Source organism: Phascolarctos cinereus, unplaced genomic scaffold, assembly GCF_003287225.1.
Source record: "Phascolarctos cinereus isolate Bilbo 61053 unplaced genomic scaffold, phaCin_HiC Scaffold_4;HRSCAF=312, whole genome shotgun sequence".
NCBI classification, from domain to species: Eukaryota; Metazoa; Chordata; class Mammalia; order Diprotodontia; family Phascolarctidae; genus Phascolarctos; species Phascolarctos cinereus.
Window position 1 is genome coordinate 108,179,808 of NW_027555847.1, and position 23,790 is coordinate 108,203,597.

The 23,790-nt window shown below is 36.2% G+C and overlaps 1 protein-coding gene across 5 annotated transcripts in view; it reads right to left on the reverse strand.

The window, feature by feature from the left end:
* The window catches only part of CCDC171 (coiled-coil domain containing 171), a 501,148-nt gene that overhangs the window by 33,770 nt on the left and 443,588 nt on the right, over positions 1 to 23,790 (reverse strand). Inside the window, exon 26 of one of the 5 annotated variants that reach the window (XM_020969720.2) lies at positions 13,973 to 14,071. The exons of the other annotated variants lie outside the window; for them this stretch is intronic. Within the exon in view, the coding sequence (XP_020825379.1) occupies positions 14,000 to 14,071 (72 nt within the window). The 3' untranslated portion in view covers positions 13,973 to 13,999. The remainder of the gene's footprint in view (positions 1 to 13,972; positions 14,072 to 23,790) is intronic. 5 annotated transcript variants of the gene reach the window in all.

The window sequence follows — 23,790 nt, forward strand, 5'->3', positions numbered from 1 at the left end:
AACAGTGAACTAGTGGAGCCAGTAGGAAGATATCATTTCAGAAGGAAATGATTCGGTCAGAAGATCATGTTCAAATCTTGGTGTCCTATGCAACTATGGGCAAGTAACTTAATTTTCTATGAGCCTCAGTTTCTTCACTTATAAAATGGGGGGGGGCTGAACTAAATGATCTCTAAGGTATCTTCCAACTATAAATCCTGTAGTCTTTCATCAAAAAACTTCAGAGGAAATTCTCTCATGAAACATTTAGTTTACCAGTTACTTCTGGGCTATATACTACCACCTCCTGAAGTACCTCCAATATACAGTGAGTATCCAATAACTAATCCAGTGGGAAGAGGGCAAAGAGACAGGGTCCAACAACCTTAGAACCAATTAGTATCCCAGGAGTTTAACACATTTTTCTTCGAAATTTTAATTCAGACACATAGGTTTTTGTACCTTCAGATAAGAATTTAAAATCAGCACTTGGAACTTTTTTAGGAATGATTCAAATAGCTTTAAGTAGCTTTTCTAACTTATAGAGTTCTTAATGTATTGTGACTAACAGAAGTAATCATTTTCTAGCATCTTCAATATGGTGGACCCCACATATATACATAGAAGTTTTGAAAATATAGTTAAGTGTTTACTTATTCTAACATTATTAATATATTTAGTTTTCTTACCAAGGTGTCTGGCTTCAGAAGCAATGTGAATTTGTGTTCTTAAACTGTTTTTTTTAATTTATTCAGTTATTTTCAGCTGTATGTGACTCTGTGACCCCTTTCGGGGCTTTCTTGACAAAGATACTAGAGTGGTTTACCATTTCCTTCTCCAGCTCATTTTATAGATGAGGAAACTAAGGCAAACGGGGCTAAGTGACTTTGCTCGGGGTCACACAGTAAGTGTCTATGCCAGATTTGAACTTAGGAAGATGAACCTTCTTAACTCCAGGCCCAGCAATCTATCTACTGCACCACCTAGCAGCTGCCTTATACTGCTAGTGTGATAAAATTGACCTTGGTTTCATAAAAGAGATACGGAAGCTTTTAGGTAAAAGTTGGTGGTTGAATAATAACACCAAGGGCAAAAGTGTTACAATGCAGAACACCCCACCTCTCCCACTACAATACTTGAAAATTATTATGCTGCTATATTTTGATGTAAAACAGGATATCTTCCCTGGAAAACTTACTATTAAGTAGAAATTAGCACAGCAACCAGTGGTTTGTTTTATATTTAATTTCCCCACCCAGTCCGGTTCTGGTTCAATGGCTAACCCTCACAAGGTTCAGTCCTACTCTCAGGGAAGGCCAACCTACTTGGCATGAATTTCTGATTCATCAGGTTCACCTTTTGTTGTCATCCTTTTATTTAAACATTTATTAAGTGCCTGCTGTTTATAAAACATTGTGTTAGGGGTTAGGGATAAAGAGACAAAAAGGAAAACTCTTTGTTCTCAAAGAGCTTACATGCTCTTCCAGTGAAGCAACATGCAAACAAAAATAGCAACACAAGGTTATTTGAGGAAAGAAAGAGTGCTGACAATTAGGAGGACCACATCTTGAAAGAAGTTAGGGAAAACATTGGAAATAGTACCTGTAGTTTGAAATATTTACCCCAAAACTTATGGAAGGGAGGAGATATTAACGAAAGGGAAAATACTCATTTTTTTTTAATTAGGGAATGAAAATGTGACAACTCAATAAAGAAACTTCTTTTTTCCCAGGTAACCTCAAGAAGCATCCCAACACCCTTTCTACAAATGAACCTAGGATTTAAAAGTATTTCCTCTTAGCCATTCTTTGTATTACCTTTTAAAATATACATATGCTATAGTATTATAAGGTCCATCATCACGATTATTATTTATTTAATGAACACTAATAGTGTGCTTGGTACTGAATGAGATATAGTCAGTTTCTGAGCTCAGACTGACAACCTAAGATAAATGAATCAGACATAACCACATAAGCTGATTAGATGCACCAGTCATTCATTTCTGCGTTTCCATTCTTCATCTCATTTTTTTAATGGAAAAGATTTTAGAGGCAATGAGTGATCTGTCAGAGTTTGAAACAGATGACCAAAAGATAAAGAATATATGGGAATATATGACAGACAGAGAGAGAAAGAGTGTGAGAGAGAGAGAGAGAGAGAGAAGCCTAATTCCTGTTTTAAACTTTTTAGTCCCATGTTGGCATACGGAAATCAATATGGGAAAGAAGGAAAAATTCTGGCTGCATTGGAGATATTGTGACAGAAATCATGTACACTAATTAATTTAGACCCCATTAATTTGGAATCTGTCTTACCTCACAAGGCATTCATAATTTCTACTGAATAAGAACTTAATAAGAAGATTGAAATAAGTGATATAACTCAGAACTTTCACACTTATTTTGAAACACAATTATGCAATTATCATTTTAACATTAATTTATGGCACTAATATCCTGTTACAACTATCAATTAGTGATGCTGTTAACAGTATCCCCTTATGTCACAAGATCTTCAGTTACAACTAAAATCAAACATTTATAAAATGTGCAAGGCACCGATAGGCAAAAAAGAATATAAAGAAAAATCAAGAGAGTCCTTGCCTCTAAGGAATTCTACAAGGAGGCATATGAACTACACACAGGTAAATTATTTTGTCATAATTTGATGCAGGAAAAAGCACTGATAATCTGCCTTGTTCAAATCCCACTGCCAAAACATACCAGATGTGTGATCCTGGTTAAATCATTTAACTTCTCAGTCACCAGGCTAACTCTCTAATAAGACTATAAGTTGCAGAGAAGATGACAACCTACATTGGTGGAGGGAATTTTCTCTTTTGGGAGTTCCTTATGCCAATGAAATCATAGGTCAAATTCCTCTTCTGATCCTCTAACAGCCAGTTTGTGCTTCTCCCCTCCCCAATTTCAACCCAGGCTGGGAGAGGTAACCTACTCGACATTAGGGTGAGAAGTAAGGAAGAGACAAGCCATCTGAGGATTTTCTGGTGTGACCGGGATGAGGATCCAGCAAAAGAGACAGAGAAGGAGCAGTCAGACAGATAGGAGGATGACCATGAGAGAGCAGCATTATAAAACCTAGAGAGAAGAGAATATCAAGCAAAAGAGGGTGATCAACAGTGTCAAAAAGCACAGAGAGGTCAAAACACAATGAGGACTGGGAAAAGGCCATTAGAGTTGGTGATTAAGAGATCATTTATAACTTTGGAGAGAGCAGTTTCCACTGAATAATGAGATCAGGAGCCAGACTGTAGTTAAGAAGAGAATGAGAGGAAAGGAAGTGGAGGCACCACTTGTAGATAACTTATGAAGAAGTTTAGCCATAAAAAGGAAAAGAGACATGGGGTGATAGCTAAGAGGGATGGATGAATCAAGTAAAAGGTTTTTTGTTTTGTTTTGGTTTGGTTTTTGTTGTTTCTTTTAAGGATGAGGGAAACATGGGCAAGTTTGTAGGAATTAAGGAAGCAGCCAGTAGACAGTAAGAGACTGAAGACAACCCAAACCCCTCTAAATTCTAGTGTCTTTCCTTTTAATTATTTTCTATTTATCCTATTCCTAGCTGTTTGTACATATTTGTACAGATTTGTTTGCTTGTTGTTTCCTCCAGCAGACTCTGAGCCCCTTGAGGACAGGAACTATCTTTCTTTTGCCTCTTTTTGTATCCCCAGTGCTTAGCACAGTACCTGCCACACAGTAAGCACTTGACTAACTCATAAATGAGAGAATGGCGATGATAAAGGAGACAATCTGCTGGAGAAGAGAAGAAGGAATCAGATCACTTATACATGAAGAAGGGTTAGCCTTGGCAAGGTGAAAGGCCACCTCATTATGTGAGACAGGGATGAAGAGAAAGAGAGAGTGGCAGGGGGCATGTGAGCAAGAGTGAAGGCAGCAGATGATGGGACTAACCCAGAGGTGAGATTTGTCTGGGAAGCTCAGCAAGAGGATAAGGGCACACAAAATTCAAGAGAGAAGCTCAGTGTACAGATAAACCAGTTCATTAAAAGGTCAAGCTGTGGAAGGGAAGAGAGTATAGCCAGCGCAGGGGAGATGGCCTGGGCAAGAAGTAAGGGGACTGGAGGTCATGGGGAAAGTGAAGAACCGGTTCTGAGGTTTCAAGGGGAAGGTGGAATAACAACAACAACAAACTGAGTTTCAGAGTTCATAAACGTGGCAGAGGAGCATTTCTCTTCCCCATTAACCAAGCTCAACCAAGTTGGAGGGAATAAGAAGCACAGCAGCAAGTGCCTGAAGATCAGTCAGGTAAGACTGTGATATCGACTGATTGGCAAATCCTGCCCCACTGCATTCAGCAAGGCATAGAATGGAATTTCTTAAAGCTCCTTAATATTGGTAAATTTTAAAAAACTATAAACATTTTAATTCTAAATCATTAATATTTTATATATGATACAATGTACTAGGGTTCTCCTCATATGGGGTGTGTGTGTGTGTGTGTGTGTGTGTGTGTGTGTGTGTGTGTGTATGTAGAAACAGAGAGAGAGAGAATATGATTACATTTTTTAAAAAGTTACTTACTAGCATTTACCAAAAATGTACTCATCACTATTTTCTCAAATGTTTTAAAGTAATTTATTCATTGTCAAAAATCAATGCAAACAGTCAAACTTTTGTGAAACATATGTGCTTAATGAAGGAAGGAAATAGTGACTGGAGAAAGATTTCACTTTTAAGCTTTATAAGGAGTCATGAAAATTGTAAAAAAAAAAAGGGGGGGTTGCAAATTAGATGAATTATTTTGACAACATCCTTTTGCCTCTCAGTCTAAAATTGTCTGTTCTATTGGATACATAACCCATATTTTTTTAGACTGTTTTAAATGCCTACTTGTTCAATAGATACAATTGTTCTGGAGAACCTTTATGATCTATGGGGTAAATAATGTTTTACCAAACTGACTAGAACAGATGTCTTTTTGTTCAATAATAGGTGCTTTATGGTTTTTCATTAAATTTTTATATTTCATAAAATGGCAGACTTAAACATACAAAATTATGCTTTCTTAATGTTAAACTGTGACAAACATAAAAAACATTAAATCACTGCTAAGATGTTGCTGTAGACTCCATACACTTTATTAACAGCACTGTTAAAAAGAGTAACAATGTGAGGCAGGAAAGCAGAATTTTACTTTAATGACCTAACCAGTCACCCAAAGGGCAACGTAAAGATACATGGCAGGAATAAGTAGGCTGCAACATTTTACCAACATTGACTTGCACTTGAGGGTAATTAAGGATGAAACTGGAAGGACAACAAATAGAAAATGGAAAAGTTTTGTAAAGATTTTTATAACACCTATTTTTTTTCCAATTAATGATGAAGAAGCCACCATAATTAGACTCTGTTAGGATGCATGAAGAAATAGAAATGGTACTAAGGAAACCAAAAATGAGATGAGCAATTGGCCTAGAACTAGGATATGAAAAGGAAGTCCAGCCTGGAAAAGCTTGGTTTTGAGGGCACTCAAGGTATCTGAAGGAGGGAAAGATACCAAGTGATTGGAGGTATCCATAGACTTTATTACTAAAAACAAAGTTGACAGAAAATATTAATTACTAGTAATTACTAACCCATCCAAATGTGTACTTTGTCATCACCATGTTTTTTGTGAGGATAATCTACACACAAGTAATATCATTCTTGATTAAGTTATAAGAAGAAAATAGATTTTTGTAAACAAAATTCTCACAGCAGGCCACATCTTTACAATCACAACTGACTTGATGGTACAGCTTTTACAAGAACCCATGGTGCTTACTGTTTGAGCATAAAAAGCATTTTACTCGGTAGGGCAAAATGCTGCTTTAAGAGCTTTCCTCCAACAAACTATTAGAAGAGGTCTTTTTCATGCTGGCAACACTTCCACCTGCAATGTCTCCTCCTTAATCATGAGTTCATCCCTGAATCTCCATTTGAAGAAGAACCCACATCAACCATTCTCATACCAGACCTGGTTCAGCCCATGACTTCCCGACTCCTTTTGAACTTTGGTTATCCCTCACTATCTGCCCCACCTTGTCTTTTACTATGTTGTCTTCCCTTCTCATTAGAATGAAATCTCCCTGAGGACAGGGACTGTCTTTCTTTTTTATTGTATTTGTATCCCTAACAAAGTGCACAGCACATAGTAGATGCTTAATAAATGTTAACATTATCTATCTGTCTGTCTATCTATCCTATTATTCTCATGGAAAAGATGGAGATATTTGGACTTGTGAATTTGGAAATGGTTAAATGGCTAGACTCAAAGAATAGTGGTTAATATCTCAGGCAGGAAGTCTCCATTGGAGTGATGCCAGGGATCTGTACTTGGTGCTGTATTATTTAACACTCAGCGTCTTGGATAAAGGTAAGAATGGCATGCTTATGAAATTTCCACATAAAATAAAGCTGGGAGAAATGTAGATAACAGACAAAACCCCAAAAGACCTTGACAGCTACAACATTTGGACTGAATCTATAAGATGAAATTCAATAGGGATAAATGTAAAGTTTTATATACTTGGCTTAAAAAAATCATCTATCCAAGTACTAGACTGGGGAAGCATGGTTAGACAGCAGTTTGAAAAACATCTGGGGGTCTTAGTGTATGCTTTCGTATATATCTTGTACAGGCTGTGCATAGATAATAATCTGGCCCAGACGTGCACAGAAGAAAATGAAATGGCTTAAATGGGAAACTGAATGGTGCTTTTAACAATGACAATCTTCACCCTGAAACAATGATCTTTTAAACAATAATCTTCCAATGACAGACTATGGCTAGGAGTAATGGAATACTACAATCTTTGAAGAATTAAAATTGAAGGTTACAAAAAGGGCAAGTGAGCGGGTATAAATGAGTAGGCTGAAACTCATTACCAATCAAGAATTGGGTAATCCAAGTAGTACAAAAATATTGTCAGAGATATAAAGGTCCAGGGCAGAGATTGCACCCATCATGTAGTAAAACTGAAAGATAACTGAAGGACAGCCTGTATATATTCCACTGGTGTTCCCACAATGTCAAAAGTACAGGAGAGGCCACTGTATATTGGATGAATGTCCTATGGAGAATTTATAGGAGGCCACATTTTTTTTCTTTTTGGTGAAGCAGTTGGGGTTAAGTGCCTTGCCCTGGGTCACACAGCTAGTAAGTGTATGAGGCCAGATTTGAATTCAGGTCCTCCTGACTCCAAGGCAAGAGCTCTATCCACTGTGCCACCTAGCTTCCCCTGTATAGGATGCCATCTTACAGGATAAGAAGTTATGGGTGGATTACAATCTGTGTTCTTAGAGGGAATAACCACATCTATGAAATAAAAAAGTCTGCTAACATTGAAGACTTGCACTTCTGGAGTGGTATAAAAGATACCACGAAGAACATGTAGGCACTCATGTAGGGATAACAGACAGATAGATGACCTTGATGTCACAAGGATATTCATAAAACTTTAAAAGAACCAGAAGACTACACTAAATATGTTAAGTAGATCTGTAAGATTTACAGAGAGATATGGACAAGAAAGACACAAGGGAAGATATGAATGGGATGCGATCTGCACCAGTAAAAGAAGTGCCATACCCACATCAATGAGAACAAGATTCATCAAAATAGTGAATTACAGACCTAAATTGGAGCTTTCTATTTCAATTCTATGATAAAAAGATACATTCAATATGTTAAAAAAAAAAAAAAGGAAAAGACACCATCTTAGCAATCAAACTCATCAAATGGAGAAGAATTGCCATCAAGGACAACAATGATTTAGGGGAAAAAAATCCACTTGCAAAGGTCAACAGAGGATGTCAGAATATCATCAGCAGTTTCATTTCTCCAGAACACTGAAAAGTACTAGACACAATAACTAGTGAACAGAAAATGTAATGTAAGACCTAAAGAAAGTTTGGTGTGAGACCCAACTAAGTATTTAAAGATGAAAGTAACAGTAGGAGACCAAATAGAAATTGATGACAGTGGACTCTTAAGATCTTTGTTGGCTATGCCTTGTACAAGAAAGTTGAAATAACACTTAAGAAAATTAAATCAATAAGAGAAACTGGATCAAGTACACCCTAAGGAAGTCTATGCTGGAGATGACAACATTTTAAAAGCACTGATAGATTAGTTTACAAGATATTTCCACAGGAGGAAGAAAACAAATAATGAGAAAAGGGATGGATAACAATTTGGTTTTATTAGTAGTAGTAATAAGATCTAACACCAATATAGCACTTCAAGGTTTGCAAAAACAAAAAAAAAAGGGTTATCTCACTTGATCTTCCTAACAATGATGTGAGGTAGGGTGATCTTATTTCTACCATTTTACAAATGAACAAACTGAGGCTCACAGAGATTAAATGACTTACCCAAGTTAGCAAGTGTCTGAGGTGGGATTTGACTTCAAGTTTAGTGTCTTGACCATTTTGTTTAATGCCTTTGTTTAGTCATTTTTCGGTCATGTCTGACTCTTTGTGACCCCTTTTTGGGGTTTTCTTGGCAAAGAACCTGGAATGATTTACCATTTCCTTCTCCAGCTCATTTTACAGATGAAGAAACTGAGGAAAACGGAGCTAAGTGATTTGCCCAGCTAGTAAGTATTTGAGACTGGATTTGAACTCAAGTCTTCCTGACTCCAGGCCCAGCACTCTATCCACTGTGCCATCTTGCCTGTACCATCTAGCTGCCTCTAAAACACAATTAAGATGACATTACTAACTACTCACCCATATTCCTGTTTTCTTCTAAATAGCTGAAAAACTTATTTTTAGAAATTTCTTTAGCATAGCACATTTCTGCTAAGAGAACTTTCTCTAGTAATACAGACTGCAGTTGATTTATTACATGACTTTATAGATTAGTCCTAGAGACTTCTCTGAGATACATCACAATTAAGTGACTTGCCCAGGGTCACAGAACTAGCAAATGTCAATGTTGGAATTTGAATCCAGGTCTTCCTGATTCTAAGCCCAATACTCTTGTCTTCCATACCACATTGCCTCTGCCTCCTTTCTTATCCATATAAATTAGGAGAACTACATAAAAATGTATCAAATATATCCTTTATGAAAATGTGAGAAGGGAACAAACAGGATTTCTCAAGCAGTCATCAACAGCAAAATGATTTACAGTGGACTGAAAGGTATAGAAAAGCCAGCATCAGCTAGGTTAATTGCTTGTTGATTACAAATAGCACAGTCAGTCAGTCAACCAACAAATTTTTATTACGTACTCACTATTTGGCAGGCACTGTGCTTTGCATCCCTGGGGATACAAAGAAAGGCAAAAATACTGGTCCGCCTTCAAGAGTTCCCATTCTAATAAAGGGAGATAACACACAAAAAAACTCTGTACACACAAGTTATACACAGAGAGATGGAAGGTAACCTCAGAAGGAAGGCACCAACAGCAGGGGGAGCAAAGAAAAGCCTCCTGCAAAAAAAAAAAAGTGATATTTGGGTGAATCTTGAAGAACACCAGGGAAGCTAAGAAGCTGAGGTCTGGAGAAGAGGATTCCAGGCTGGGGGACAGCCAAGGCCAAGGCCAAGCTGGAAGGTTCTTTATCTGACAGAGCTTCTCTTGCATATGTTATGATCACACAAGATTTCTTGATAGTTGTAAGCACAGAGCTAACGCTGCCCAACGACCTTCACGTGTTCACCAATAGATCAAAATAGAAAAGCAATTTCTTATAGATGATGAAGTCCTGCACGTGTTCTTGTTGGCAGATGATATCTTGCTTACTGCAACAGACCCAAATTATTACAGGGCATCTTTGATGGGATCCATAATTACTAAATGATATTGCCTTAATAATCCACACAGGAAAACTAAGTGAATGAAAAATATTCTATTGCTCAGACTATGAAATGCAGTTTGCTGGCCAGTTTATTGAGCTGGTATATTAGTGTGCGTATGCGTATGTGTGTGTTTATCTATTAGCTATCCATCTATTTATCTATCTAAACGAAAGGAAGTACAGATGTATAATGAGTTGGAACCAGAAATTAGGAAAGTATGTTGACTTGCATTTGGGAAATTATGCAATGCTTTCAATAATGTCATCCTGATCTCAGTTATATATGCCCATTTTAAAAAATAAAAATATTCTCCCAGTGATGTTTTATAGTTGTGAATTTTTCAGCTCCACAATCTCCAAAGACTCAGAGTTGTAGATGACACAAAGGTCGGTTCAGGGTCATTTGGTGGGGACAAGTATACTTTAACATCCTTTCAACAATATCCTAGGTTAAAAAAATTGCATAAGTGAAATGCTTAAGGAAATGTGAGCCAGTTGTGTAATAAGGGCAAAAGCATTACATGAGCATGCTATGTGCTACAACGGTATCTAGAAATGTAAAACATCTAGAAAAAGGCTTAATATGTAGGTAGATTGCACCAACAAGCACCAACACAATGAAACTTAGATTCTTCCTCAGGATCCTCTGGGTCTGATAGAGGAGCTTTCACCTTCTCTTGACCATGTGGCCAGCCTCTATGCCACTTCTTGGCTTTATACTCAGCATTCCTCAATATTGGCACCTTTCTCCTCTCTTCCTCAGTTTTTGAAACTCCTCTGCATGTTGCCTTCCCCCACTAGAATTTAAGCTCTTTGAGAGAAAGGATATTATTTTGCTTCCTTGTAATTTACATCCTTAATGCTTAATACCATATCTGGCACATAGTAAGTGCTCAATAAATAGCTTAATCTGTCTATCTGTGGAAAAACATGAGCAAGAATTTTAGAGGATGAAGAGGTATGGACAGATTGCTAACTGATGGAAGGAATACTGACATTCGTGAAATCCCAGATCCACTGAAGTTTTGACATATATAAAGTATATTCTAGAATTTCTTTTATAGAAAAAAATTAATTTTACATTTTAAATACAAAATGGAAATGAGGAAATAGAACATGATAATATATTCCTACCTAAGATTATGCCATAAGAAAGATATCATAACACATGGAAAAATTCAATATAGCTATATAATATTCATCAGTATTACATATTCATCAATACTATATATAAATATATATATATATATATATATACATAGTGTGTGTGTGTGTGACAGTAGCTTATATTTCTGAATGAATTTTTATGATACCAAGAAGATGAACAAATTTTCATCATAAAAAAAGATTTTAACAGCAGCACAATGTCATCTTAATTTTCCATGTGTAAATTAAGTTATTTAAAAGATGATAACTATTTGAATATTAAATCAAGTCCATAAACATTCAGGAGTGAATGATGAAATGATGTATCAAAAGTCCCATTATATCATTCAGAAATCAAGTAAAGTCTAAGCTATAAAGAAAGCAGTCTATTTTATCAAACATGTTCATATTTTTAGCCAGAACTCATCAGAAATAAGCAATCAAGTAAAGGCAAGAAAAATAATGTCCTTTAACCTAAGTTTCCCACTTGTGCTCTAAAAGGCCATCTTTCCTTTTGGTCTCTAGCAAACATAAGGAACAAAAAGAACATAAGAAAGGATAGGTTGAATATAGCTTCTATCAAGATATGACTCCAAACTAAAAATATTTTAGCCAGCTAAGACTTCTATTCTCCTCTTTCCTCATAAAGGTTTCTCAAGTAATAGATAGTCTAAGAATAAGCACACTTTCCCCTAACTTTCAAACCACAGTTTAACATGGAATGATATAGACTTTCAATCCTCTCTAGCATGAAATAAGTTCTTCAAAAGGTATGGGGAAGCTCCTTTGGCCTAAGTTTAAAAAAAAAAGACATAATCATGGAAATAATGAATGTCAGACCTTCTATATAATTTTTAACTGAAAGATGGAAAAATATTTCTTCTTATCTTATTTTTGTTTTTTGTAAAACTTTTTTAAGGTTAAATGCCTTTATCTCTAAATTCATAATTTTAAGTATAAAAGAGTGCCTAACACTCACTTTACTTTTATTCCTACCTCTCAATAATTGGAAGGCACTTTCAATAGAAACTGGGTCATCCTTAATGTTAACTTATTATATAACTCTGAGATCCATTTTTCAGGAAAAGGGTTTGTTTGTTTTCCTTCTAGAAGATTAACATTATGCACAGTGCTGCTTATTTACTTTTATATCATTTTAAATTAGTTTCTATCCATTCTCTTTTCATCAATTAGATGCTATGGGATGAACAAATCTTTCTTTGAAAACCCCTACACTTTATTCTCAAACACATCAACCCTTCTATCCAACCATCTATCCCATATATCTACTCATCTACCCACCCAATCCATCTATCTATCCATCCATCCATTCAACACAATTAATTATCTACCTATTAATTCTTGACGCAACTTGGATAAAAATATCCTTGCACGTGTGTAACTGTTGCTTGACCAGTAAGAAAAGATGTGCCTTGGCCACCCACACTGTTGGATTTCATGTCTTGGGTGTGGGAGATTTCATTTTAAAGAAATCATTTAGTCCACTCTGGGGTATTCCATTTTGGCACAAGTGAAGCAGTTTTAAGCAAATGACTTTCCCAAAGATTATTATGAGAATCATGACCCACAATGCTTGTTGTTCTGCCACCCACCTTAAATAATTGCTTCATATTTAATGTCTGCTTTCTCAAGTATCGACAAGTGAAAAACCACTTACAGTATAAGAAGGAGATTAAAATGGCCTAAAATGAAATGGAACAGGAATGCTTAGTAAATGTACCAACAATGTTTATAATAGTAACTGCAATTGTATTGAAAAGTCAAGTATTGGAACCATCTAATTATTCAAACTTTTACTTCCCTGCAGGTGTAAATACATGAGCCTAATAAGCTTTCCCACTGTGAAGGAGCTTACTTAAATTATATTAAAATATTAAAAACTATTTAATGAGCTTTTTCCCTCCAAAAGTAAATTGAGTGTGTGCCTGAACCTGCTTGAGGCAAAGGAAGTTTCAAACATATCGTTTTTTAAACTAGCCATTATTTCCCATGTCGGAAAAAAAAATGGCAATTTTATTTCTCGACAGCAAATGAAACTGTCAGGAAAATTTAGGTGCAATAAAATTGGGTGGTTAAACCAACATACTGGATTTGGAATAAAACTGAATTAAAGGAATTAAAATTAATTCTTATGTCAGTCAAAATTTAAGAAAAACTATTACAAAGCTTAGTTTCTTTCCAAACAGAAATTCCTTGTTTTGGGTTAAGTGCAGATTTATCAGTCTTCTTAATGGTGTCACATTTGAAATTTGTACACTAAAAAATATTTTGCATAAGATGTGTTGCTTCTGGCAACTTCTCTGCCTAAATAAAAAGTTGTCAAGCAGTGTGACTTTAGTGGTACAGAGTTTTAAAATGGTGGCTTCAGTCCAAGGTTAGCTAATAACGGCTGACATGCCCTGGAATCTCGAGGCCTAAATCAACATTGTTTTCACAGCTGTAATTAAGCCACCTAATCAGAAGCACATTTTGACGGGACAGTTTCTGGAAGCCAGACATTACAATTTCTTATGCCTGGAGCGCAGTGGCTCATGAGAGGTCCTCATTTAATTTCAGGCTTTTTTTTAAAGCAGTAAAATGAAAAGACTATTTTAAAAAAAAAAGCCGTGTGCAACTGTTGAAATGAAGCAGACCTATGTGTTCATGCCTTGACCAACCTTGTATCCCACCCTTTCAGGCTCTCTGCCGAGTCCCCATCTCTCAAGTGGCAGCTGCACACAGTGAGATTAAGGGCTTCTGCCAAAATCAACAGATGAGCTGGTCTGAACTGGCTCTCTGTGTGTTCTGATTGTAAATTGTGCTGGTGATGATTAGAGAACTCTAACACAGGATGTCGACTCTTAAAACTGTCCAGAGAAAATAATTTTTTTTTTACTTCAGGAAATTTTTTTAAACTTTTTTGTGGCTTGGTACATAGTGTTTTGTCTATAACTTTCAGATGATTCAATTGAATTCACCCAAATTAACTAACTATGTTATTTAAAAAAAAAAGCCACTCACTGCCTGTTCCCAGCAGGATCCTTCATCTCAGGCTGTTTCTGAAATGGTGCTGCTGAAGGAAGCTCTTCTACCAGCCCACAAGTTGTGTGCTTTTACCACCTGCCAAAAGGCCAGAATTCTAAAATAGAGACAATTGAGGGTAGCTATTCACATTCTTATCTATTAACTATGCTGACCGATAGAAAAGTGACATTGTACACTTGCTGTTTTCCTTCTTCTCCATGCCCTTATATTCAGTAACTTTAAAATAAACTTTCAACCCCAGAGGCCATTGTAAAACTATCAATATGAGGGCACCAGTCACTGGGGTCTGATTACATTTAGTTCTGCATTTTAATTACATATGGATTCTATTAACTGAACCTTTTGCCTTATAGGCAACATTTTAATCAAATTACTATAATTTTCAAATATGTTACAATAGTTTGACAAGTTAAAAGTTCACATACCTAACATACTGAGTATCAAAAAACCCCTTTATATTAAAAGGAAATATTCTTTACAAATAGACTAATACATTCTGAGGTTACTCTGGGTTTTTTGGAACACCTAGCTCCATGTTATGTTACTTGATTTTTAAAACTATGTTAGTTTATCTTATTAAGCTTGCTGTATCACAAACAAATTCTATAATTTTCATTATGCTATTAGCCTAAAGGGAGATGTGTATACCATTCTCTTAATACCATGAACTTAATAGATAACAAGACAAAGTACATAAATACACATAGTATGAAACTTTCTGCTGCAATTCAGTTGCTCACAAACATTTAACAATTCAGGCAAATTAAACCAAAAAACTTCACTTTCACAAAGAGGCTATTTCTTTGCATAGGATTTACCTTAATTTTTTCTCACTGATGAAATGAACCAAAAAAAGGAATACATTTTGCCAGGAATTCAGCATCATTGTTGCCATCATCCTCCTCTTACTGTATCACCTCCTGTCCAGAAGGCAGTATGCCCAGTGATAGGGAAGATACTACATTGCACAACAAACAGTTAAAATTCATGGCCAACAGATGGGAGCAAATTACTGATCACTGAGGTGCTATGCTGCAAAGATGTGCTTTTATCTCTTAAGTTATATACACATCTATTTTAAGGGACTGCTTGTTTTATTATGTATGAGCTAGTTTGCAGCACCAGGTATGGAGTCAATGGATAGACTGGGTTTTTAAACCGAAGGCTAAGCTCTGCAGCCTACATGTGCAAGCATTGTCAAAGTGTTTGTATGCTTTTTGGGCCCCATCTAGGGTGGTTTGAAAATCTGCTAAGACAGCTTTCATTTGTTCTATATAGTAGCTGAAAAGGAAGAAGCAAAGGTAAAAACATTTTTTTAAATGGTTTTGAGTTGGAAGAATGAATAATATTGTTGAGGAAGATTTCAGCAGTAGTTAGAAATACAGGTGAATGATCTTGATGGTGATTAATGAAGTTAGTGGAATTACTGTTTAAATATATAACTGTTTTTTGAGGCCAGGCTCTACGTCTGGAGGTAGTATTGGTACAACAGAAAGACAGACCTTAATGATCATGGTGGAGAAGGATGTTGACTAGAAGTGGGAAACAACTTATGGAATATGCTGCAGGATAGGAAAGAGTAGATTGTGAATCCAGAATATTACCCTATAGAATGATTGTGCTGCCTCCATATTAGTGAAAGGGCCAATACAGGACCCTTATAGCCCAGCTATCTATGATCACTATAAGGATATTCTCAATCTATGAAGTAAGTTTATAATGAAGTTCAAAGCAGCATGGAGAGAGATTGTAGCAACCCTTCAACCTTCCCTAGAGTGTTATTACCTAAGATCACAAGAGATAGGAAGTAGCAGTATATATTATATCAGACAAGGGCCACCAAAAACTCCCTGGCATTAAATGGAAAGACTGCCTTATTGCTATATGATCAGCCACATGATAAGTCATGTTAAATTCACATAGTCTTCTTCCGATTTGGTAGAAAACATACACGTGGGAACATATGTTCAGGAGCCCATGTCAGATGCATTCACCTTCTGGAAAACTGAAAAGTCTGTATGGAAGTATCCTGATGCCTCTGTTGTCATTGGATATATTTATAGAATCACAAAATTTCAGATGTGGAAGAATCCTCAGATGTAATTTAGTTCAACTTACACCTGAAAAAGGATCTCATCTACAATATACCTGAAAGGAATTCTTCAGCCTCTGTTTAAAGAACACAAATGGGGGTATCTCCTACCTCCAAAAACAACCCAGTCTACCTTTGGATAACTCTACTTATTAGAAAGAATTTCCTTATATCAAGCCTAAATTTGCCCCACTGTAACTTGTATCTACCTAGAACAAGTCTAACCCCTCTACCACATGAGAGATAATTCAGAACGTGAATTAGCTATCATGTCCCCCAAAGTCTTCTCCAAACTGCAATTTATTTAACTGCTCCTTACATGGTATGAAAATTGAGGTTCTTCGTCATCTTGGTTGCTCTCCTCAAGATATTCTCCAGATTATGAATATCCTTCCTAAAATATGGTGCCTCTGAAATGTACACAATACTGAGATGTGATTTGACCAGGACAGAGTAAAGCAGGACTATTAATCTGCTTAGGCCTGGAAACTATGTCTCTATTAATACTGCCTAAGGCTGCACGAACTTTCTTGCCTGTCACATCACACAGTAGACCCTTATCCACCTTGCAAAGTGCTAAAACTGCCATTTTTTTCAAACTGCTGCTTACCTACACCTCCCTAGTCTTTTACTTTTGAAATTAATTTCATTGAAGTGAGCTACAATTTATCCCCAATATGTTAGTCTCTCTGGATCATGTTGTTGGTGATCCAACCTAGATATTCATTCCAGATTTGTGTTAATTACAATTTTATAAACATGCCATCAATGCCTTTATCTAAATCAGTGCCACAAATGTCAAACAGCACAAAGCTATACTCCACTGAGGTACTCCATTGGACACCTCATTTAAGCTGATTAACCAGTTTGGAATTCACATAAATACTATCATCTAGCCCTCTATTGTCCACAACAATAATGTGGAGATACTTTATTAAATGCTTTGCTAAAATTTAGGTTAAATATATCTATAGATTCCCTTGATTTGTCATTCTAATAACCCTATAAAATGGAAGTCTGGTATTGATGAATCCATGTTGGCTTTATATCATCACTTTTACGTTCTAGATTTTTCACTAACAATATCTCAATGCATCCTAGAACTTTTCTAGAGGTCAAAGTCAATCTCACTGACTTATACTTGATTCAATTCATTCTTTTCCAAATATTCTCTACCAAGTTTCTATCCTCTGATTCCTAGATCTTACATCAATCAATCAATAAACAATTATTAAAAATAAGATAAAAATAAACAAAAAAACCCCACTAACATTTGATAAGGGAGAGATGACTATCATAAGATATCATTAAGAAGGTAAAATTTAAATTGAGCTCTGAAGAAAATTAGGGATTTTAAGAGATGGAAGTGAGGAGATCTTGGGTTGTAAGTACAGTGGAAGGCCTGCACAAAGGCACAAAAGAGGAGATGGAAGTGAGAAGATCTTGGGTTGTAGTACAGTGGAAGGCCTGCACAAAGGCACAGAAAGAGGAGATGGAAGTGAGATCTTGGATTGTAAGTACAGTGGAAGGCCTGCACAACAGTACAGAAAGAGGAGATTGATGTGAGAAGATCTTGGGTTGTAGGTACAGTGGAAGGCCTGCACAACAGCACAGAAAGAGGAGATGGAAGTGAGATCTTGGATTATAAGTACAGTGGAAGGCCTGCACAAAGGCACAGAAAGAGGAGATGGAAGTGAGATCTTGGATTGTAAGTACAGTGGAAGGCCTGCACAAAGGCACAGAAAGAGGAGATGGAGGTGAGATCTTGGATTGTAGGTACAGTGGAAGGCCTGCACAAAGGCACAGAAAGAGGAGATGGAAGTGAGATCTTGGATTGTAAGTACAGTGGAAGGCCTGCACAAAGGCACAGAAAGAGGAGATGAAAGTGAGAAGATCTTGGATTGTAAGTACAGTGGAAGGCCTGCACAAAGGCACAGAAAGAGGAGACAGAGGATCCTGCCTAAAGATCAGCAAGAAGGACAAGTTGGCTGGATTGTAGAATGAGTGAAGAGGAGTAATGTATAATAAACCTGGAAAGGCAGATTAGTGTCAGAGTATCTTTGTTTTATTCTTTAACATGATTTGTTTTCAATTAACAAGCATTTATGGGGCAGGTAGGTGGCACAGTAGATAGAGCACCAGCTCTGGAGTCAGAAGGACCTGAGTTCAAATATGACTTCAGACAACTGACACTAGCTGTGTGACCCTAGGCAAGTCACTTAACTCCAACTGCCTCACCAAAAAACAACAACAAAAAAAACCCCCAAGTATTTATTCTCCTTCCACTTTCATTACAAAACTAGAGAAAAAAACTCATAACAAATATGAAAAGTCAAGCAAAATAAATACACAGGTCCAAAGTTTTATGTCTTATCTTGTACCTGGAGACCATAGTTTCTCTTTTAGGAGGTGGGTAGCACCTAGTTTCTAGATATTCTTAACTACAAAAAGAGCTGCTAAAAATATTTCTGTATTTTTTTTTCTCTCTTTGGTATATTGGCCTAGCAGTCATATCACTGGGTCAAAGGGTATGCAAAGTTTAGTAACTTTGGGGTCACTGTCCAAATTGCTTTGCAGAATGGACCAGTTCACAACTCCACCAGCACTGCTGAATGTGCCTGTTTTTCCTGCAGTCATTCTAACATTTGTCATTTTTCCTATTTGTCAACTTTGTTGAGTTATTATAATTTGAGTTTTTCTCACTGTTAGTGATTTGGAACTTTTAAAAAAGTTTGGTTGCTGAGAGCTTGGATTTCTTCCTTTAAAATTGCTAATTCATATCCTTTGACCATCTATGAATTAGATAATGGCTCTTATTCTTATAAATTTGAATCCATTTCTTATATATTTTATTTTATTTATTTTTTTGCTTTTTGGTGAGGCAATGGGGATTAAGTGAGTTGCCCAGGGTCACACAGCTAGTAAATGTCAATTGTCTGGATTTGAAGAGGCTGGATTTGAACTCAGGTCCTCCTGACTCCAACACCAGAGCTCTATCCACTATGCCACCCAGCTGCCCCCTCATTTCTTATATATTTTAGATTTGAAATAGTTATCAGAGAAACTTATTGTAGAAAATTTTTCCCGTTACCTTCTTCTCTTCTATTGTAGCTGTATTGATTTTGTTTATGCAAAAAAATTATTTTATGAAATCAGAATTGTCTATTTTAACTTCTGTGATCTTCTCTATCCCTTGTTATGGACCTGCACTGAGGAATATCTGAATTCAAATCCCTCCTCAAAATTTGCTATAACCCTGTATAACCCTGGGCAAACCACTTAAACTTTGCCTGTCTCCGTTTCCTCTTCCATAAGATGATCATAATACCTCTCGGGTGTTATGAGGATAAAATGCAATAATATTTGTAGAACATTTTGTAAACTTTAAAGCACTATATAGACACTGTCATGCTTGATGATGATGATAATGATGATGATAAACTTTCCCCCATCCACATATCTGAAAGGCAATTTCTTTTGTGCTCCTTTATTTTGTTAATTAGGTGACCTTTCTAGATCCAAGTCATGAATCCACTTGGAGATCATCTTGGCATATGACATGAGGTATTGGCTCAGACTAAATTTCTGCTAGTCTGCTTTCTTGTTTTCTGAGCAGTTTTTGTAAAACAGTGAATCTATACCCCTGTAATAGGAGACCTTAGTTTTATCAAACACTAGGCTATTTGATTCGTATTTTTTTGTATGCTGTGTACTTAATCTATTCCACTGATCAACTTCTCTCTATTTCGACCAATATCAAATCGTTTTCATGATTACTTTTTTAGAGTGTGGTTTGAAATCTGCTTCCTTCCTAATTTTTTTTTTACTATTTCCCTTGAGAATCTTGAACTTTTGTTTCTCTGAATCAGAGCTTCCCAAACTTATTGGGCATACCACTCCCTTTTCAAAATAAATTATTCAGCATCCTCCTGGAGTTAGGTTAGGTTAACCCATCATTTTATTTAACATCCCCCAATTACACCCAATGCTACTACCATCCCCATGGAGCATTACATAGCTCCCCATGGGGCAGAATCGCCCATTTTGGGAACCAAATTAATTTTATTATTTTTCTAGCACAGTAAAGAAATATATTTTAATTAACTGATACTCTCTATTAATTAATAGTCCTCCAATTAATTAAGCCTGTCTTTATTGCAATAAAGGATATTTTGTAGCAGTATTTACATAGGTCCTCAGTGTCTGGGTAGGAACACCCCCATCACCACTGCCATGTGGTGGACTTGAATGTGTTTTATTATTCTGTTGTTTTTTAAATGACATTTCCCTTTCTATCTCTTCCTGACAGGTTTTTGGTAATACGTAGAAATGCTGATAATTTATGTAGATTTACTTTATGTCCAATTACTTTATTGAAATTCTTAAATGGTTCAATAAACTTTAGTTGATGTTTTAGCATTCTATAAGTAAACCATCACAGACTTGGCTTTAATATTTATTCCTGTGAATAGAGCTCTGGCCTTGGAGTCAAGAGGACCTGAATTCAAATCTGGCCTCAGACACTTGATACTAGCTGCGTGACCTTGGCCAAGTCACTTAACCCCGATTGCCTAAGCAAAAAAAAAAAATCTATATCTATATCTATCTATCTATCTATCTATCTATCTATCTATCTATCTATCTATCTATCTATGTTCCTGGCATATGGAGTCATTGATTTCTATTTGATACATTCTAGAGTCTACTATTTATACTTTTTGAACTAATTTTTTTTTCTTTTCTCTTAAACTCTCATTTCATTTCTAAGTCTTTCTTCCAGTACTCTCATTTCATTCATAGTTATCATTTTAATTCTTTTTTTAAAAAATTATGTTTCATTTCTTCCAGGATTCTAGTTGACCTTGTGGCCACATTATAGTTTTTTGGTTTGTTTATTTGGTGTTTTTTAGTGGTGGGGGGGTAGTCATTTATTTGTAGATGGTTTGGAGTTAGTTTTTTTCTTCTGGATTTGTGCACTAAAATAGCTCTTTATCGTGGCAGTCATTTTTTGTTAAATCATTGTTCTAGTCTTACTTTTTCTTTTCCCCCCCTTTTTTGATGTTTTATTTAAAGCATTTTATTTTTCCCTAGTTACATGTAAAAACAATTTTTAACATTCATTTTTAAAGCTTTGAGTTCCAAATTCTCTCCCTTCCTCCCTCTCCAGCCTGTCACCCCCCATTGAGAAGGCAAACAATTCGGTATAGGTTATACATGTGTAGCCGTGCAAAACACATCTATAATAGTCATGTTGTGAAAGAAAACATAAACAAAAAAAAACTCATGAAAAATAAAAAAATTTTTTAAAGTATCCTTCCATCTGCATTCAGACACCATCAGTTCTTTGTCTGGGGATGGATAGTATTTTTCATCATAAGTCCTTCAGAGTTGTCATAGATCACTGTATTGCTGAGAATAGCTAAGTCATTCACACCTGATCATCTTACAATAATGCTTTCACTTTGTACACAGTACATTTCACTTTGCATCAGCCTATGCAAGTCTTTCCAGGTTTTTCTCAGAGCACCCTGCTCATCATTTCTTATAATGCAATAGTATTCCATCACAATCACATACCACAACTGTTCAGCCATTCCCCAACTGAGGGGTATCCCCTCTATTTTTAATTCTTTGCCCCCAGAAAAGACCTGCTATAAATATTTTTGTACATATAGGTCATTTTTTGTTTTTTTACCTCTTTTTGGATACAGACCTAGTAGTGGTATTAGTAGCTCAGAGTGTATCATGGTTTTATAGCTCTTTGAGCGTAGTTCCAAACTGCGCTACTGAATGGTTGAATCAGTTCACAACTCCACCAACAGTGTATTAAAGTCTCATTTTTCCCACATTCCCTCCACATTTGTCATTTACTTTTTCTGTGCTATTAGCCAGTCTAATAGGTATGAGGTAGTACCTCAGAATTGTTTTATTTTGCATTCAATAGTGAGAGTATTTTTTTCATATGGCTACAGATAGCTTCGATTCTTTCATCTGAAAACTGATCATATCTTTTGATCGTTTATCAATTTGGGAATGGCTCTTATTTTTTATAAATTTTTTATAAATTATAAATTTTATAAATTTTTGAGAAATGAGGCTTTATTAGAGAAACTTGCTTCAAATTTTTTTTTCACAATTACTGTTGCTAACAGTATTTCTCTCCATCCTACTGCCCCGCCCTGTTTATTCTATTCTTTCTGTTGCTCTGTTCCTCCTCAAAAGTGTTTCGCTTCTGACTACCCCTCCCCCAATCTGCCCTATCTTCTGTCATCCCCCTTTTCTCTTATTCCCTTCCTCTCATACTTTCCTGAAGAGTAAGATAGATTTCTATATCCAGTTGTGTATGTTATTCCCTCTTTGAGACAATTCTGATGAGAGTAAGGTTTACTCATCCTCCCTCATTTCCCCTTTCTTCCCCCTCCACTTTAAAAGTTTTTTCTTGCCTCTTTTGTGTGAGATAATTTACCCCATTCTACCTCTCCCTTTCTCTTTCTCCCAGTACATTCCTCTCTTAATTTTAATTTATATGTGTGTGTGTGTGTGTGTGTGTGTGTAGTACACACACACACACACACATCCTTCTAACTACCGTAATAATGAAAAAGGTCTTATGAGTTACAAATATCATCTTCCCATGTAGGAATGTAAACAGTTTAACCTTATTAAGTCCCTTATGATTTCACTTTCCTGTTTACCTTTTTATGTTTCTTTTGAGTCTTGTATCTAAAAGTAAAATTTTCTATTCAGCTCTTTTCATCAAGAATGCTTCAAAGTCCTCTATCTCAGTGAATATCTATTTTTTTCCCGAAGGATTATACTCAGTTTTGCTGGGTAGATGATTCTTGGTTGTAATCCTAGCTCCTTTAGCCTACAGAATAACATATTAAAAGCCCTCTGATCCTTTAATAGAGAAGCTGATAAATCTTGTGTTATCCTGACTATTGCTCCATCATAACTGAATTGTTTCTTTCTTGGTACTATTTTCTACAGAAAAGTGGCCATTATTGAATGGAGCCACCCTTAGAGAGAAGAGATTCTCCATCTCTTTCACCTCCACTATAAACAAACTGACACCTAGAGATTCCAGAACAGCAGAGTCCTTACTATGATCCCTGCTTTCGACCCAGCCCCTAGAGTCATCTTAGAAGAGAGTGATCTTTGTAGGTATGTGACTGGGAAACTACTTGCAGGTGCTGCAGGCCCTACTTCCTCAGTAGCTACTGTAACTGAAGACTCCCAAAATAAAGTTTTCCTGGGGCAGCTAGCTGGCACAGTGGATAGAGCACCAGCCCTGGATTCAGGAGGACCTGAGTTAACAAATCCGGCCTCAGACACATAACACTTACTAGTTGGGTGACCCTGGGCAAGTCACTTAACCCCACTGCCTAGCAAAAAAAAAAAAAGTTTTCACCACCAAAGTCCTCAACACCATCAAGTAGATAAGACATCAGTTTCTATCAATAGAAATGGTGCTAAACTGGGAAAGCAAGGAATAGTTTACCTATCAGATCTATGGAAAACAGAAGAATTCATGACCAAACAAGAGATAGAGAACATTACGAAAAGCAAAATGGATAATTTTGATTACATTAAATTGAAAAGTTTTTGCACAAACAAAACCAATGCAACTAAAATTAGAAAGAAGGTAGAAAATTGGGAAAGAATTTTTACAACCAGTCTCTCTGATAAGGGCCTCATTTCT